At 43.3% G+C, this 16,851-nt stretch overlaps 1 protein-coding gene across 1 annotated transcript in view; it reads right to left on the minus strand.

Annotated features, from left to right (window-relative positions):
- LOC149309227 (integrin beta-3-like) overlaps positions 1–16,851 on the minus strand; it is a 65,375-nt gene that overhangs the window by 16,552 nt on the left and 31,972 nt on the right. The window contains exons 5-12 of the mRNA XM_089532004.1: positions 13,289–13,460; positions 12,828–12,989; positions 10,148–10,243; positions 9,537–9,626; positions 8,086–8,220; positions 7,040–7,469; positions 2,490–2,718; positions 624–724 (exon numbers count right to left, since the gene is read on the minus strand). Coding sequence (XP_089388130.1) covers positions 624–724; positions 2,490–2,718; positions 7,040–7,469; positions 8,086–8,220; positions 9,537–9,626; positions 10,148–10,243; positions 12,828–12,989; positions 13,289–13,460 — 1,415 coding nt within the window. The remainder of the gene's footprint in view (positions 1–623; positions 725–2,489; positions 2,719–7,039; positions 7,470–8,085; positions 8,221–9,536; positions 9,627–10,147; positions 10,244–12,827; positions 12,990–13,288; positions 13,461–16,851) is intronic.

The following is a 16,851-nucleotide window of genomic DNA, read 5'->3' on the forward strand; positions in this document are numbered from 1 at the left end:
CTCCTTGAGAAAGCCCCCTTGGACCCTGATGAATTTAAGAATGAGCAGATAGTCACAAGTATCTGCTTCTTGGGAAAGGTCCTTAAGTGGGTTCTCCAAAATCAGATTGGTTATCTCCATCCATTCCAATCTGGTTTCAGGCCTGGTTTGGCATAGAAATGACCTTTATTTTCCTGACCTTTGCTAAGAGATGGATGGCCAGAGTGAACCTTTCAGTATCCTTGGACACCATTGACTATGGTATCCTTCTGTATATGCTCTGTGAGTTGGACCTGGCAGGATGGCACTCAGAAATGTTTTTAGAATACAGTTCCCAATTCCCCTAGCCAGCTTGGCTATGCTGGCTGGAGGATGGGGAATTACAGTGGGAAAAATTACTTTTTAGTATCCCTATAATAGCCATAACAGTAGTTCTATTCATATCTGCATGGCAATTTCCAGAAACTGATTCTAGAAAATTATACCCCAACCAGGTTTCTATCTTCTTTTTCACATGGAAGATACCTGACCTCTCTGAAGATACAGGAGAAAACCCACATAGAAATCAAATCAAGCACATGCATAATTAATAGCAATAATAACAAATAATCTGCAGTTCTCACAGGGAGACCCCATTTTCTTACCAAGTTCCTGCACCAACTCAATCACATCCCGGCAGTTGCGGTTACAGGCATCTTGCTCCATCAGGACCCCCCGCTCAAACTTTTTACATTCCACACATTCTCTGTATAGAAGGAAGAAAAGGCAGGTGCAGTGAGAACATGAAAAAAGCCACTTCAAAACTGCTTTGTAGAAAATGGGATGGGGAATAGTGACTTTACCAGCACTGGAAGCCTTGACTCCATTCAGCCAAGCGACGTATCCCTCCCACAATATATCATATTTTTAAGGTTCCCATGTCTCAGTTTTTGTCCTAGACAGTTGCTAAGAATGAAGTGATACAGCACGGCCCCTTACATTAGCTTGAATCAATGGCTATTTAATACCTCCTCTCCCTGAACTGTCATCCGTCAGCAACCATTCCACCTGGCTAGACTACAGGAGACAGTATGGCTATTCAATCAACCTGGCTGACAGACTACCTGCCACTTGGCTCCTCTGCCCCCCTAAACCATCTCCATTCCAGATGGTCATTCCAAAACAACTATACTGTTGCCTGCATTAACTTGTTTTCTGGTTCATTCCTCATCCTTTTTTCTTTTGTATCATGACATCTAAAGCCTATAGGAGGGCAGAAACTGTATTTGTTAAAAAAAATGTTTGTATAAAGTTTACAATACTTTATAGATATAAAGAACAAGCTATAACAATCAGAAAAGAGGGGAAAAGATGATGGTGATGATTTCAGGGTTTTAGGTTCAGGGTCTGTATAGGAAACTGTAAAATTCCAGGGTGAATGGCCAGAAGTACAAGTACAGGCTAGTTCCTGCTTGCTTAATTAGAGTTTTTGCTAAGCCTATCAGTCTCCACCCGTAAAGCATCAGACACAGCCAGGCTCTTTCCCTAACCCACAAGGTCACATTCTTCTCCTGCTGCTACAAAAACTGCCAGGTGCCACAAGGTTACAGCTACTACCTCTGTTACTTCTCAGACACTCTCCTGCTCCAAAACTCAAATTGCAAGGTTTTAGCTTTAGGGCAGCTGGCAGTACACTTCCATATTCCTTCACCCTCCTGCTAACCACCCAAGCAAAATGGAGGCTGTATCAACAATCACATGGACAAAGGGTACAGAAGCATTTCATTTTACCATGCAGAAGGGCCTGATATGTGGATGCTGTGGAATGTTATATCCAGGATGGAGTAAGAATTGTGCCATGTCTACATCCCAAATCTTCCAACAACTGACAAGCCTCTCTCCCCCTTGTCCAGTGCGGGTCCTGGGGGTTGGGACAGATTGCTCTTGCTAGAGGTCCAGAACTTGAAACCATTTTATTTGGAGTAAATCACTCAGAATCACCCAGCTCATATGGCCAATGGCCATGGGGGCTGGAAGATTCTAGAAGTCGTAGTTTTAAAAAAGGGCTTTCAAGACCTGAATCTGAGCTGAATGTTTTCATCAGATGACATGAAATCATGGAACCTTATCTAGACAGGAAGAAACAAAACCCAATTCATTGCCAAGGGCATAAGTATTATGGAAGTAGTCATGGCCAGGTTCATCACACATGCTGAGTTTCAGACACTGAGCTTGGGAGCTCAGGTGTGATTTTCTGATAAAATCTGGTGGTGGGGGCACTTTGGATGGTACCTATTTGGTCAGCAGGAGAGCATGGCCATGCCTGTGGCGTGGTGGAGTTATTAATAGTACTGCAAAAGCTAAATGGAGGAATGGTCTGCCCTTTTGCTTCTAGCCATTCACCTGCTGCCCTCCCCATGGAGACCTTGACAAAAAAGTCTAGCTCTGATGTTTTCAGTCAAATTGTGAGGACCAGAGACCTTTCCCATACAGTCAAGCCACAGTTCTGAAACCAGTCCTTTCTCACTTACTTTTTGATGGTGCAAGCATCAGGGCAGGTGGGACATTTCTCACAAGTGTCTCCATAAGAGCCAGGCTGGGTACAGACGCATTTCCCACAGGCACAATACCCACGCCCTTGCCCACTGCAAACCAGTCCATTGGTAGACATGCAGGTGTCAGTCCGGGTGGTACAATTGCAGTAGGTCCCTGTCCAGTCAGGATCACAGTTGCAATCACCACAGTCACATTTCCCATGGCCTGCAAGAATATAGAAAACTGCCTTAGTTTGAGTTAAACTATTCTGCCATCAGATCCATCTAGACCAGTGCTCCCAAAACTGATTGGTAACAATGGTTCTCTCACTTTCAGACCCTCATTAGTGACATGGAGATAATAACCTGAACTGAGCATACATATGCCACCATTCTGCTGGAACACATAGAACGTGTAAGACAGGGTTATGGATTCCAAATTTAGCCTACTGTAATTTAAAAATATATATATTTATTCATTATTACATTTTTCTCTGCCTTTCCTTCAAAGACCTCAAGGTTTTTAGTCCTTGTGGCAACAAAAGTATGATTGAAAGTACGCAAGAAATGCTTTCTTGAAACCCCACAACAGGGCTGAATAAGGTTTCCAGAGATCAGGAGCAAAACACAACAGAGACTTTAAAAACAAAAACCCTAATGGGTTAATGTGGGCATTTTGATTTTAAAAATATCGTTAAAAGAGGAAAATGGCCCTAAATCCTCTAAATAACAAACAGCAATGTAACAACAATGTAACAAAACAATAAATAATAATGTAAGAAATAAGACCAAACATTTCTTGTTACAACAGCAACAACAATAACAACAAAAACCCCAATGTTAACACTAATGTTATTAATTATATTAAAAACATGTCCATAGCCGGTGCCATGTATCATCATAACTTTAATATACGGCTTCCAAACTGCTCCACAGTAAACTTGCCTGCTCTTTCCTCTCTTTCAAGACACAATAGGGCTTGGAAAAGTTGCCACTTTTGAGTAACAACTCCCAGAATCCAGTGACCATGCTGGCTGGGTGTTTCTGGGAGTTGTTATCTGAAAAACTAACTTTCCCATGCAACTCTGGCTACGACACTGTCTCTGACTGTATCTACACTGCAGAATTAATGCAGCTTGACACCAGTTTTAACTGCTCAATGCTATGGAATTCTAGATTCTGTACTTTTGTGAGATTGCTAGCCTCTGTCAGAGCTCTGGCTCCACAACAAACTACGGCTCAATAGGATGGAGGCATGGCAGTTGAAGCAGTGTCAAACTGCATTAATTCTGCAGTGTGGCAACAGCCCCAGAGACAAGTCCCAGAGATGATAGAGTCAGGAACATCAAACAGGCATGTAAGCCTGATGCGAAAAAGCCTCACAACCTTTCCCAGCTTTGAATCCCATCCTGACGCTCCCTGGGTTTTTTGTGATGATAACTGGTTATCAGAAGAAGGGCAAAGATATAGACGTGGCAATTAACTAACATTTCTAACTAGTTAAAGACAAGGTTTGTCTAGTTTTGGGAAGGCCAAAACCAACAAAGGGTATACGCTTAATATTTTACCTCTACTGGTGCTAAACACCAAGGCCTGTCTCTGCATTAATTTAAATCCTATTCATCTGAGCACTGACCCTTCTAAGCTACTGATGCAGTTAATCCATTAGTGTTGGAACATACATGTTGCAGTCAAGAAAAGGGTCATGGGCCTCACACAAAATACCCCCACAAAACTATCTGAGAGGAAATGTTTGCTCTGAGGTGTTTTTTTGCCTCTACTGTCTTTCTGCCCACCCACTCCTGGACATGGGGCAGCAACCTCCTCTGCAGGGGCAGAATAATAAGGAAAGGCTGGTTAATGAGAAGCTCAAGTGAATCATTGCAAGAGGAGAGACTAAACAGCAGCTGCTTGGAATATATCTCTAGTGACGCTGGAAAAAATAGATATATACTCAAGAATAGGTTGTGGGTTGGTCACACGCCTGAGAAATAATTACTCGGATGGAATGAACCTAGGGATTATTTGGCTTAGTCAAATGTTACTGAAGGGGAGGCATGAGGAGGATGAACAGCAAGAACAGAAATGGTTTGAAGAACCATTAAAAAAAAATCTATAGATTTTTATATTTGCATCCTGCAATCCACATCAAAACATTACATTTATGGATTTTTTAACTGGTCTTTCTCCCATATCTTAACCATAGTCTTGATAAACCCCCAAAATGTAATATAGTAGACAGTCTTTTTAAATTGAGTGCCAGGCTGCTGGTTCAGGAGGAGCAAGCACACTGAAAACACTGGCAGCCCTGCTCAGAATTCACGTTTTTGACATTTCTTTTAAAATTTGTCCTATTTATATGGTCACCTTAGTACCCTATGTTCTCCAGGCCGCTTACAAAAGCCCTTTCTGCACTTTGAAATGTATGATCTGATCCCATCAGATTTGAAAGAGATCAGCTACATGGTGGCTTCCTTTGCTTGTTGTGTGACATCGTAAACATTCAAGAATAAGCAATTGTTTCTGAGAATAGTAATGGATGCCTCCTCCTTCTTTTATCTCCAACAGAGACAAAGCAACAGGAGCCTCTACCTCCTCTCAGTGCCACACTGTACATTTAGCGTAGTATGTAGTTACTGTTTAACCCAACCCACAACAGCATCATTTTCCAATTCAGTGGCAGATTTAGGGTCCAACGAGTCTTTTCAGGAAAGATACTAGATCTTCTATCTTTCTGATATCTACTGACTGGGGCTAGCAGAATAATAAAAGCTCAGTGTTCCCCCCCCCCCCCAAAGGAATCACAATGGCCAAGTTGTGCAATGAATAGCCTGCCTGTTTATCAATGTTTGATAAACACCATGAACTGCCACATTGCACAATGCTAGTTGTATTTTACAGCCTACACAGAAACTCGCATAGAATGGAATGTGCTGTGGTTCTCTATGAAGGGGAAGGCTGAATCCCCTAGCTCAGAGAACCACACAAGTTGCTCCTTTTCCCATTATCATCCGGAGTCACTCATGGAGGCATCCAGCCCTGTAAAGCTGCACAGCCAGCCAAAATTAAACAGTTCGTTCCCTCACCAGAACATGAACTTGGACCCAAAAGTAAACACACACACACACACACACACACACACTGCTGTAAACACTGTTGAACTGGTACTCTCTCACCTTTGCATGAATAGCAGGCATTTAATCTACCCAAAATTATTCTTTTAAAAAGTTAACAGATTCTGTTTCTGCCTGAAGAGTTTTGTACAGGTATTGTGTAAAAAGTTCCAAACTACTGTGACAAAGTCCATCTATACTTAAATGCTTATCATTTATAGACTTAATCTTAGATAGGTATGTTGAACTGTAACTCCCTTGAGCCCTGTGCGATGCAACAATGATGAAGGATAATTGAAGTTGTACTTCATCACCATCTGGAGAGCCACATTTTCAACACATACCTTGATGAGAGGAGAGGGACGCCATTGACAGCAAGCGTGGGGCAACTTTCTGTCCTTAGGACTTTTTGGGAGACACACAGAATCCCCAGCATGCCAACCCTGCTCCCTAAAAGTGGACAGATGTCCATTTCTAGTTTTGAAAAATAGTCATTTTAAGATCATATGGTGGTGGAGGGAATATGTAGCTTTGATTCACCACTCCTTCTGAGGTGAGAAAGAGTTCAGAAAAGCTAGAGGACCCAGAAAAGGGCCTTGGGGGCACACATGTCCTGATGACCATACTTTGCTTGCTCCTGATTTAATGAAGGCAAAAGAGCCCTGTCTGGCCTTTCCCCCACATTTAGGTCCATATATGATTATTGCTCAGGAACATCTATACTTTGGCTTAACCAGCTGGCTTTGTCCACGCTGTATTAACATAAACTATCTGACTGTCTGATTTATGTGTGCCAAACTCCAAAATACTATAATATGCTTAAAAGATCTTGAGAGCTTTACATAAACTATGCCAAAACTATTCATGGAATTTAAAAAAAAAATAACTGCAAAACAGATTCTTAAAGGTAGCAGAATGTTTGATATATCATATATGTTATATAGAATATAATATATACACACACAAACATACACAAATATACTATTTAATGTTTACTACAGTATATAATAAAGAACAAGAACTAAAAATCTCCTGAGACTCTGTCTTCTGCCACTAATTAAGTCTGAAATATCTCTCTGAATAGCAAGCCAAATTTTTTCAGTGTCTGAGGCTTGAGATATATAACAGGTTTTGATAGAAGCAAAATAGATATGAGACAGCCACTGCTTCCCAGTGTATGCAGACACATGCACCTGTCTCACTGTTGCCTCTGGTCAATTAGGTTTTGCAGTGTGTTTATTATGAATATTACAAAAATAATAATAAAATAAAAATAAAAATCAACAAAACCTACTTGACCAGAAGTGTAAATGGGATGAGTGATAGGCCCCACCATTATCAACCAGTGATCCCTCTTTTGAATTGTTTTTAATTCTTGAAAGCTTTCCCAAGCCAACCACCTCACCCTCACCCCATCAGTCAGATTGCACTCACCAGAGCACAGCTCCCCCTTGAAACGGACACAGGAGAAGTCATCGCATTCGCAGTACTTGCCGGAGATCTTGCCAAAGTCGCTGCTGTAGCAAACGCACTGGCCACAAATACATTCACCCCGCTGGCTACAGAGGGGTTCTCCTGGACGGGGGCTGCAATTGTCCTGCTGTGAGGGACTATACTCCTCCTCAGAACACTCACAGTGGGAGCCCAGCCGCCCCGGGTGGCAGCGGCACATGCCACATTCAAAGGTCCCATTTCCATGAGTACAGGTCTCACTATCATGCTCGGCATATTCCTGGCATACGCAATTGCAGTCAAAGCTCACCAGTACTGTCAGGTTATCCTTGAAGCCCACTGGCTTGATAGTGAAAGACTTCTGCTTTTCTTGGGGACATCCTCGCACCTTGGCCTCAATGCTGAAACTCACCTGGGAAGGGCAACACAAGCAGAACTGTTTATACTCCATCTCAAGGGAACACTCAAAAACTAACCAGATCTGTATTTCTGTTAATCTCTCACTCTCTCTGTGTTTTTGTGTCTTTGTATTTATCTATGTTATTTCTTAACTATAAAATCAATTTCCTTGCTGCATGACATCATATGCAGCTTTATTCCAGCTGCCCCTGTTTTTCTGACATTAATTTTAGTGCTGCAGCACAGACAAACTTTTCACAACTATGGAGCACCAAATTTATATCTGTGGACTGATATTCGGATGGCTGATACTGGGACTTGGGGTATTAGACATGTGTGCATACACACAGCTAACTGGGCATGGGATAACACACAACTACCTTATGCTTTTCCACAATAGCATCAAGTTTACCCCAAATGTGAACTAAGATGTAGGAATAAAGGGAGACCGAAACACTGAGCAGTAGCTGAAAAACTTATTTTCTACTCAAGAAAAAAATAAAGACCAGGCTCTACAGTAAAAGCTTAGCAAAAATATAATTTCTAAATTTTTAACCTCTAGATTATAGGCATGTTTGCTGTGAAGATACGAAGAAATAGCTGTCCTACACCAGCCCTTTGCAACTCACCGTGTCACCAATCTTAAGACCAACACAGGACTTAACTCCTGGAATTACTTCATTATCCAGGCAGGTGGCATTGAATGAGAGGGACAACTCTTCTGGCAGATCCCGCACTTCCAGTTCAATCTTGGAACGGATTTTCTAAAAAGAGGAAAGGCAATAGGAAGAATGTCTGAGCCAAGCGGGAGGCAGAGTAAAACCTTCACTTAAAATCCAATATATCTTCCCATTTTGACATTTAGAAGATCCAAACACAATTTTTTCAAACCTCTACTGTTAACTCTAGCTCCCACCTCCCATATCTCTCTTTCAAGTCAATCCAAACAGGAGACAAGTCAAAGGGTTACAACTATTAAATAAAGTAAATAACCTTGGATCGAGAAAGATCCAAATTACTCAGCCATGGAGCTCCTTATGTGGCCTTAGGTAAATCATAGGTTCTTCACTGAACACAACCATAGCTTAGTGGCAAAGCATAAAGGTTGCCCTTGCAAAATGTTGCATTGTAACACTGATGTTGTACTCTAGAAAAAAAAAAACACTAAAAGGGGCAAAGTAAACAGAAAGCTTTTAATTAAAGAAACAAGTGTCCTCCAGAAGCTTGACAGGACTTTACCTATCTGTATTGAGCAGACTAGTGATGCATTTGTGCTCTATGAAATAAATTAAAAACTGCTTCCAAATTGCCTGAAATCTGGAGTTGGTTAGGCTGCTACACTGTTTTCAGATTTATCAGTTCTAATGTCATCTATTTTACACTTGTGTCTATGCCAAGTAGTTGATGGAGATTTGAAGGGTCTGGGCATATCTAATGGAATGCAGGGAATATTACTTAGCTACTAAGGCCTTGTTCATACTGCCCAGGAATCTCCAGGGACAGCCCTGCAGCTACACCGGTTTCACCCATTACCTGGCCCTCCATTCCTGCTGGCTGTGTCCACAACCAAAGTGGGTTGTTTGTTTCTGAGGTGTGAATGAAGTGCCCATCAATGGTCACATGCTGGGCCCCTTGTTCTGACCTCAAAATGAGTGACCCTATGGAGGTGGTGGATGAACCAGGCAGCTCAGTGAGATGCCCATGAAGAGAGATGGTGCAGAAATGGACAGCTCCAGCTCTTCCTAGAAGACCTGGAGCAACAGATAATTTTTTAAAATTCATCTTAATCTTGTTATGCCCCAGTTCTGGCATGGGACATGCCAGATGTCATCCAGACTGCCCACACCAGAGCCAGAGTTTGGGCTGTCAGAACAGGCCCTTTTGGCCCATCCACACAAGGCTAATCGAGATACTAAGATTAATCTATCCACTTCATCCAGAAGCACAGGCAGTGTTTTTTTTCCAAAAAATACTTGCTTTGCTATGGAGCTCTTGGTGGTTGCCTAGTTTGCTTCTATGGTTGAATCAGCCATGCTGATAACACAGTGAATCTTCTGCATTACACTGTTGGTGTACTCACCCCATAAGAATCCAAAATAATCTGCAGAATATTGCTGGAGTCACTTGTCAAAGTCCCTACCGTAGTGCCTGGGAGCAACTCACTATAGTTCTGAAACAAAAATGGTAGATGGTTGTAGTAAGCAGAGAAGCAAAAGCTAAGGAAAACTAAACGAGAATGTTTGCCATCTATAGACGAAATACTTGTACCAAATAAAACAGATCTTCAAAGAATGTCAATTTAATAATTTTCTGGAAGGAATAGCAGAAAACAGGAAGTACTTAAGCATTTGACCAGACAGGCAGACTTCAGGTTTATGAGATGTTTTTTTTAATTAAAATCTTAAAATTCACTTATCAAAGCATGTTAGAAGAGAATAAATTACAGAATTCTGAATCAAAAAATTGAGCAGTCTTATGAGGTGAGGTCAACTCTGTGAGAGGTTGTCATTGCTAAACAATAGGAACTCTGAATGTTTGCTAACCTAGTGCACGTAACTAAAGAGGCTTGTCCTTAGAACCTACAAAAACCTTTTATTCACTCAATTTTATCCTTATTCTTTCATGCTGATGTCTCCCACGGTCACAGTCCAATAATCTCAGAGCAAACAGAAAATCTGTAAGTCCACTTACCTGGTAAAGTCCTACAATGCCATGAGTCACTGCAAAAATCAAGTTAATGTTTTTCTGGGAGAGTTTATCTGTCAGCAGACCAAGGGATGGGTAATCCTTGGGAAAAAGCAAGAAAGATAAATTATGTCACTTATGCCTCTCACTGGGGAAACAACAAAACCTGGGAATTATAGGGATGGGGAGAAAGGGGCATATGTTGGCTTTATGTACTAAGTTTTTTTTAAACCCCTTCATTCTAATTCTCAAAAGACAACAGCCTTTCAAAAAAATAAACTTGACCACCATACCAGAACTAGGGATATTTTTGCAGATATTATCTATAAATGTATTTTAAAAAGGAAAATGGCAGGATATTAAATAAATCAAGCCAAATCTCAAGACTACATTCCACTCTTCCCAGCATGCTGTCACATGGAAGCCAGAGTAATGCTATGCAGATGAAACAGCAGAGCTATGCAGATGGGAACTTACTCACTAGCAGGGATCAACAAAGGCAAGCAATAAACTTGGCCTCCATTTCAACAGAGTCGTTACAAGTGTCCACTTTCACACTAATGGGGAAAAGTGCTCTCTTTGGGCATATTGTTGCAGGTAGGGCAAAACTTGCTTTCCATCACCAATCTGACGTCAATGACAGGAATGCCAGCGTAGATAGAATGTGTCTCCTATGCAATTTATCCTCATGGGCTAATCTTCAAACAATGTCAATGTCCAGAATTCAATGAGAACCCAAGACCAGCAAAGGAATCATTGTTTTCATAGTGTCCCTCTTGTCATCTTGTACAGATGAGAACTAATGACAGACAAAAACACAAAACTCTTGGTTTGTCTGTATCCCATCTCCCTGGTTACAGAAGCCTGGTGAGGTTGACTTACATGACCCATCTGCCCTGTTATTTCATGCACCTTTTTACTTTTCCATTTATTATTAAGGTTCTGAAATAGGAATAGAAAGAACAAGTCTAAAGAAGTAGCATTACCCTGTCTCTTTAGGATTAGCTCTGACTTGTGCTCAGCAGAACAGATAAGCTGCTTAGGAAATAGTCTGGGGGGAAGATGTTGGCCAATAAATGGTGGAGCCCATTTGTTAGAGTTACACCTTGAATACTATTTTATTTTATATCATGTCTTTCAAAGCAGCTTACAAGACTAAAACAAGATAACATTAACAAAACTTGATGATAAAAAGGTTAAAACACAATTAAATAAATTCATATTCATATTAAAATGTCATTACTTAAAGATAAGAATACTTCACGCACGCACGCACGCACGCACACACACACACGCACACACACACCATAAAAGACTCATCACTACTGCTTAATCATCAAATGCCTGTCTAAATAAAAATGTCTTTGCTTTCTGGTGAAAGGAGAAAAAGCCAGTCTAACCTCCTGGGGGAGGGGATTCTACAGCCTAGGAGCAGCCATGGAAAAGGAAAGCTCTCTCCTTTGTCCTCTCCAGACAGGCCTATGATAGTGTTGGGACCAAAAGAAAGCCCTCCCTTGAGGAATCAAAGACTTCCATAGAGAAATAGGTGCATATAGAGAAATAGGTCTTGCAGACAGTCTCTTTAGTGGAAAGAAGGGAGAGGAAGTATCATGCTCTGTTTCATACACTGCAGGGGCATCACCAGGTTCATGCATGGGGATAGCCAGTTGGGGCCCCTTCCGCTGTGTCAGGAGGTGTGACACCCAGTTGGGACCCCTTCCACTGCATTAGAGGAATGAGTGTACCCATTGTGGTTTTGTCACTCAGAGAGGGAGCTGAGGTGGTGGTGAGGGTGGTGGAGGGCTAAGAGCACCACTTGTGGCTTCGTTGCTGGCCCAGCTCTCTCCCCAGGCGGCGAGGGTAGTGGAGGGGTGAGTGTGCCCCCTGTGGCTTTGTTGCCGGCCTGGCTCTCTCCTGAGGGGTTGGGGGAGCCAAGGTGGCAGCAGTGGTGATAGAGGGTGGTAGGTGAGCACGGCAGTGGGAGGAGAGGAGAAGAGAGAGGAGGGTGGGAGGGGTAAGGTAGGCCACTGCTACTTCACCCATCTTGGCAGCCGCTTGCACTAAGTGTCACCAAGCCTGGTGCTGCCATTGATACTCAGCAATTATATCATCTTTGGGGACCTCCTAAAAATCCATAAACAGTCACAGAGAGTGCTGTGTCTGCACCTCCAGCTACACAAATTGAGCAGGCTGGTTCTTTACTGTCATCACTGCTTGCCACTGCCCAGTAAACAGCCATGTTGGGAGTGGGCTGCACCAGCCAAAAAGTGGGTTGAGAGATGGTGGAAGACAGGTGTTGTAGTTTTTTGTGATGGAACTTGAAAGAAAGCTTTTCTGATCAGGATAAATATTAAAGCAATAGGATCCCCGCCCTGTATTAAATCTAGGAATTTACCATCTGTGAAATCTTGTAGGTTTTCAAGTGGGAAAAAAAACTGTTAGGTAAAATGATAGCATAAAACCTTTCCTCCTGCTTCAGTCTTATTGGGATAATCTGGATTCATCCTAAATGTTAGATATTATTCCAGTGTTACATTCATGAGGCCTATTTTTTAGAAGCTAAAAAAAACCCTATATAATACTACACATTTTATGCTAATTGTGCAAATGTACCATCTAATATGGTAGAATAATCCTTATAATGCTTTCAGTCTTAGCCCCGTTAGTTACAAAACAAAATTCTTACCAGTCTGGTTGAAGCTTCATAGACGTTGTTGCTGTCCAAGTGGCAATCCCCATCATTGGGTGTCACAATCCCTGCCAGTCTCCCATCTAGAGCAATGTGTGTTTTAGCATCTGTAGTGAAGACCAGTAAGTGGGAGGCATCTGGTCTCCAGCCAATCTTCTCCTGTTGCAAAACAAGAATGAAAGCATAGTTTCCATGATCTACACAGAAAAGCAGGGTCCAGATAAAAGTAAGCAGTGGCACAGATTTAGCATCAATTAACATAAAATAGTTATCACTTCTAACTTTACTGTCAGGTTGGTAGATAATTTTTTAATGCAAGGCGGGTCCAATATATTTTGGGTGCCTCTAGAAAATCCAATGGCTATATCTATCTATATTCTACCTATGACATGCATGAACCACTTGGAAGTTCTTCTTAACCCATCTATTGACCCATGAGGATTGAGCGGGGCTCTTACTCCACAGACAGTAGCTTGGATGATGGCATCAAATCCTCCTTCAGGTGCATCACGATTCCTTGACACACTCTGCTTCTTCACCTCCTCATTGAAACGCTGTACTTCATCTGTAAGTGCCAGGACATGTTTATAGCCAAACATTGGCAGGCAGTATTCATCTGGTGGTTTCAAGCTATAAAGCAACATAATGAATTTAGGACAAGGAAAGCGAACTGGATGCCTGAGGGCATAACTGAAATTACCATAGTTACTGATATTAAGGGCCACCCTCTTCCCCTAACAGCACACAACAGTTGCTTGTTTCTGAGCTGACACAGACAAAAAACCAAACAGCCGGAACCCCACTTCCATAATAATAATAATAATAATAATAATAATAATAATAATAATAATAATAATAATTTATTTGTATCCCGCCCCTCAGAGAACAATCAAGGCGGCTAACAAAGTTTAAAATACAAACATATAAAATCCCTGGAACCCTCACCTCCTTAAAAAAGCATTAAATCCAATGCAATATTTAAAAAAACAGAACAACAAACAACAAACAAACAAACAAACATACAAGTTAAACATCTCCAGTCAATACATATATACCATATATATTTGTGTGTAAGTCGATCCCATGTATAAATCGAGGGCAGGTTTTGGGGCTAAAATTATGGATTTTGATATGACCCATGGATAAGTCAAGGTGAAGGACCAGACCAGGTTAGGTGGGCGGGGGGGGGGGGGGTGTTGCCTTGGTACATTAGAACACCTTGTCTCTCACCAGGAACCACATTCGTCAAACTTCCTTTATCGAGTGTATTTACTTGACCCTGAAGGCCAGGGACAGTCTAGGGATTTTGTTGGTGTATCGGCCACCCCGTGCGCTAACAGACTCCCTTAACGAGCTGACTCAGTTGGTCTCGGAGCTGATGCTGGAAACACCCAGGCTACTTGTCCTGGGTGATTTCAACATCCCCTTCGTGGCCAACTATGTTCCACCTGGTGCGGCTCGGGAATTCATGAATACCATGGCGGCCATGGGCCTGTCCCAATTGGTCTCGGGCCCAACGCATTGTGCGGGTAATACGCTTGATTTGGTCTTTTGTACGGATGTGGAAAATCCATGGGCGGAAATAACTAATATTTCCGCCCTGTCATGGACGGATCATTTCCTGGTGGAGGCGAAAATCAAGGCTTCTACCCAGATCCCCCCCGGGGGTGGTGGACCTATTAGAATGGTCCACCCTCGAAGGCTGATGGAACCCAAAAGGTTCCAGGAAGCCCTAGAGGGGTACATGGTTGGAAATGACGGCGATTCTGTTGATGCCTTGACTGGTATCTGGGATACCGGTCTCTCCAGGGCTATACACAGTATCGCTCCCAAGCGCCCTCTCAGGCCTGCTTCCAAACGTAAGCCCTGGTATACGGAAGATCTCCGGGCGAGGAAGCGGGTTCTGCGACGGCTAGAGCATCGCTGGTGGAAACACCTATGCTTAGCCGACAAGGCTCTCCTAGACCGCCATTTGGAGGACTACGGAGAGGCGATACGAGCAGCTAAGAACTCATTCTATGGTGCTCGTGTCGCGTCCGCGGAGTCGCGTCCACCAGAGTTGTTCAGGGTAGTCAGGGAGCTAACTCAGCTCCCTCCTGCCCCTAACCAGATCCTTGCACCTTCTAAGGCCTGCTGTGACCAATTTAACAACTTCTTCGCGGATAAAACCTCTCGGATAAGCGAAGGTCTTAACGCCGGCATTAGGGCAGAACCTAGAGAAGAGGCATCCAGAGCCTCCATGGACTCTATTAAACTGGATCAGTTTGAGTTGGTTAGTACCGATGATGTGGACAAGATCCTTAGAAGTGTTCGGAAGACAACCTGCTCTCTCGATCCCTGTCCCTCATGGCTAGCGGCTCAGGGGGGACCGGTGGTAACTTCGTTGTTACACCGGATTATAAATACATCCTTGAGGGACGGGCAATTTCCATCCAGCTTAAAATTGGCCATTGTAAAACCGCTGCTAAAAAAGCCCTCCCTCAACCCCCTGATGCATAATAATTATCGGCCAGTTTCGCTACTGCCATTTTTGGGGAAGGTGATCGAGATCCAGCTTCAATCGATCTTGGAGGAAACGGATTATCTGGACCCATTTCAAACCGGCTTTCGGACGGGTTACGGGGTTGAGACGGCCATGGTCGCCTTGGTCGATGATCTCCGTCTGGGCATTGACAGGGGAAGCGTGTCCTTGTTGGTGCTCTTGGACATCTCAGCGGATTTCGATACCATAGACCATGGTATCTTTCTGAAGCGCCTGGCAGAGGTGGGAATCGGGGGCACTGCGCTCCAGTGGTTCCGGTCCTACCTCTCTGGGAGGTTCCAGATGGTGCAGCTGGGAGACGTGTGCTCCGATAAGAGGGCCCTTATATCTGGGGTCCCTCAAGGAGCAATTCTGTCTCCCATGCTTTTTAACATTTACATGAAACCGCTGGGAGAGATCATCCGGAGACATGGAGCGGGGGTTTTCAGTACGCTGATGACACCCAAATAGTTTTCTCTATGTCTCCGACTGATGCAGTGACTGGGGATGGCATCTCTCCTCTCGTGGCCTGCCTGGAGTTGGTAATGGGCTGGATGAGGGAAAACCAACTCAGTCTGAATCCAGAGAAAACGGAGGTACTCGTGATAGGTTCCCCTGGTCCGGGGATGGCGGTGGTTCCACCTGTCCTGAACGGGATCACGCTTCCCGTGAAGGACTCGGTACGCAGTCTGGGGGTGCTCGACTCGTCGCTCCACCTTACATCTCAGGTGGATGCGACGGTCAGGAGCACCTGTTATCAGCTTCGGCTGATTCGCCAGCTGCGTCCCTACCTGGGCCAGGGGGACCTTGAAACGGTTGTACATGCTCTGGTAACCAGCCACATAACACCAGTGCTTAAGGAACTGCACTGGCTGCCTATTCGCTTCCGGGCGCAATACAAGGTGTTGGTCATTACCTATAAAGCCCTAAATGGCTTGGGCACAGGATACCTTGAGGACCGCCTCTCCCCATACATTCCGTCCCGCACGCTCAGAACATCTGGGCAGCAGCTATTGAGGGTCCCTGGGGCAAGATTAACCTCCACATCGAGGAGGTCCTTTTCCATCTCGGCCCCGACCCTCTGGAATTCGCTGCCCATAGAGCTCCGTGCGACTACCTCCCTGGCCCAGTTCAAGAAGGAACTAAAAACCTTCTTGTTCAAGTTAGCATTCCCGGATATAGGCTCCAGTTAGTCTCCCCCCCCCCCCTCTGTCAGCAGTGGCAAGCTGGCGAGAATTGGTTTTAATGTAATTTTTAATGTAATTTCTTTTATTGTATATGTATTTGTAATGTATGTATTATATAAGGTTGTACACCGCCCTGATCATAGGAAGGGCGGTATAGAAATAAAATTTTATTTATTTATTTTATTTAACATTATGTAACAAATAATGTAAAGGAAGAAGCAAATAATGCCAAAGAACACCACTATTTCCTCACTCAGGTATTTACAAGGCCAGAAATGGAGCAGCAGCAGAGTAGAAAGTCAGTGCTTTCTGT

This window comes from Sceloporus occidentalis, unplaced genomic scaffold (assembly GCF_023333645.1).
Source record: "Sceloporus occidentalis isolate IW3139 unplaced genomic scaffold, rSceOcc1.0.p SCAF_7, whole genome shotgun sequence".
In the NCBI taxonomy this organism is placed as follows: Eukaryota; Metazoa; Chordata; class Lepidosauria; order Squamata; family Phrynosomatidae; genus Sceloporus; species Sceloporus occidentalis.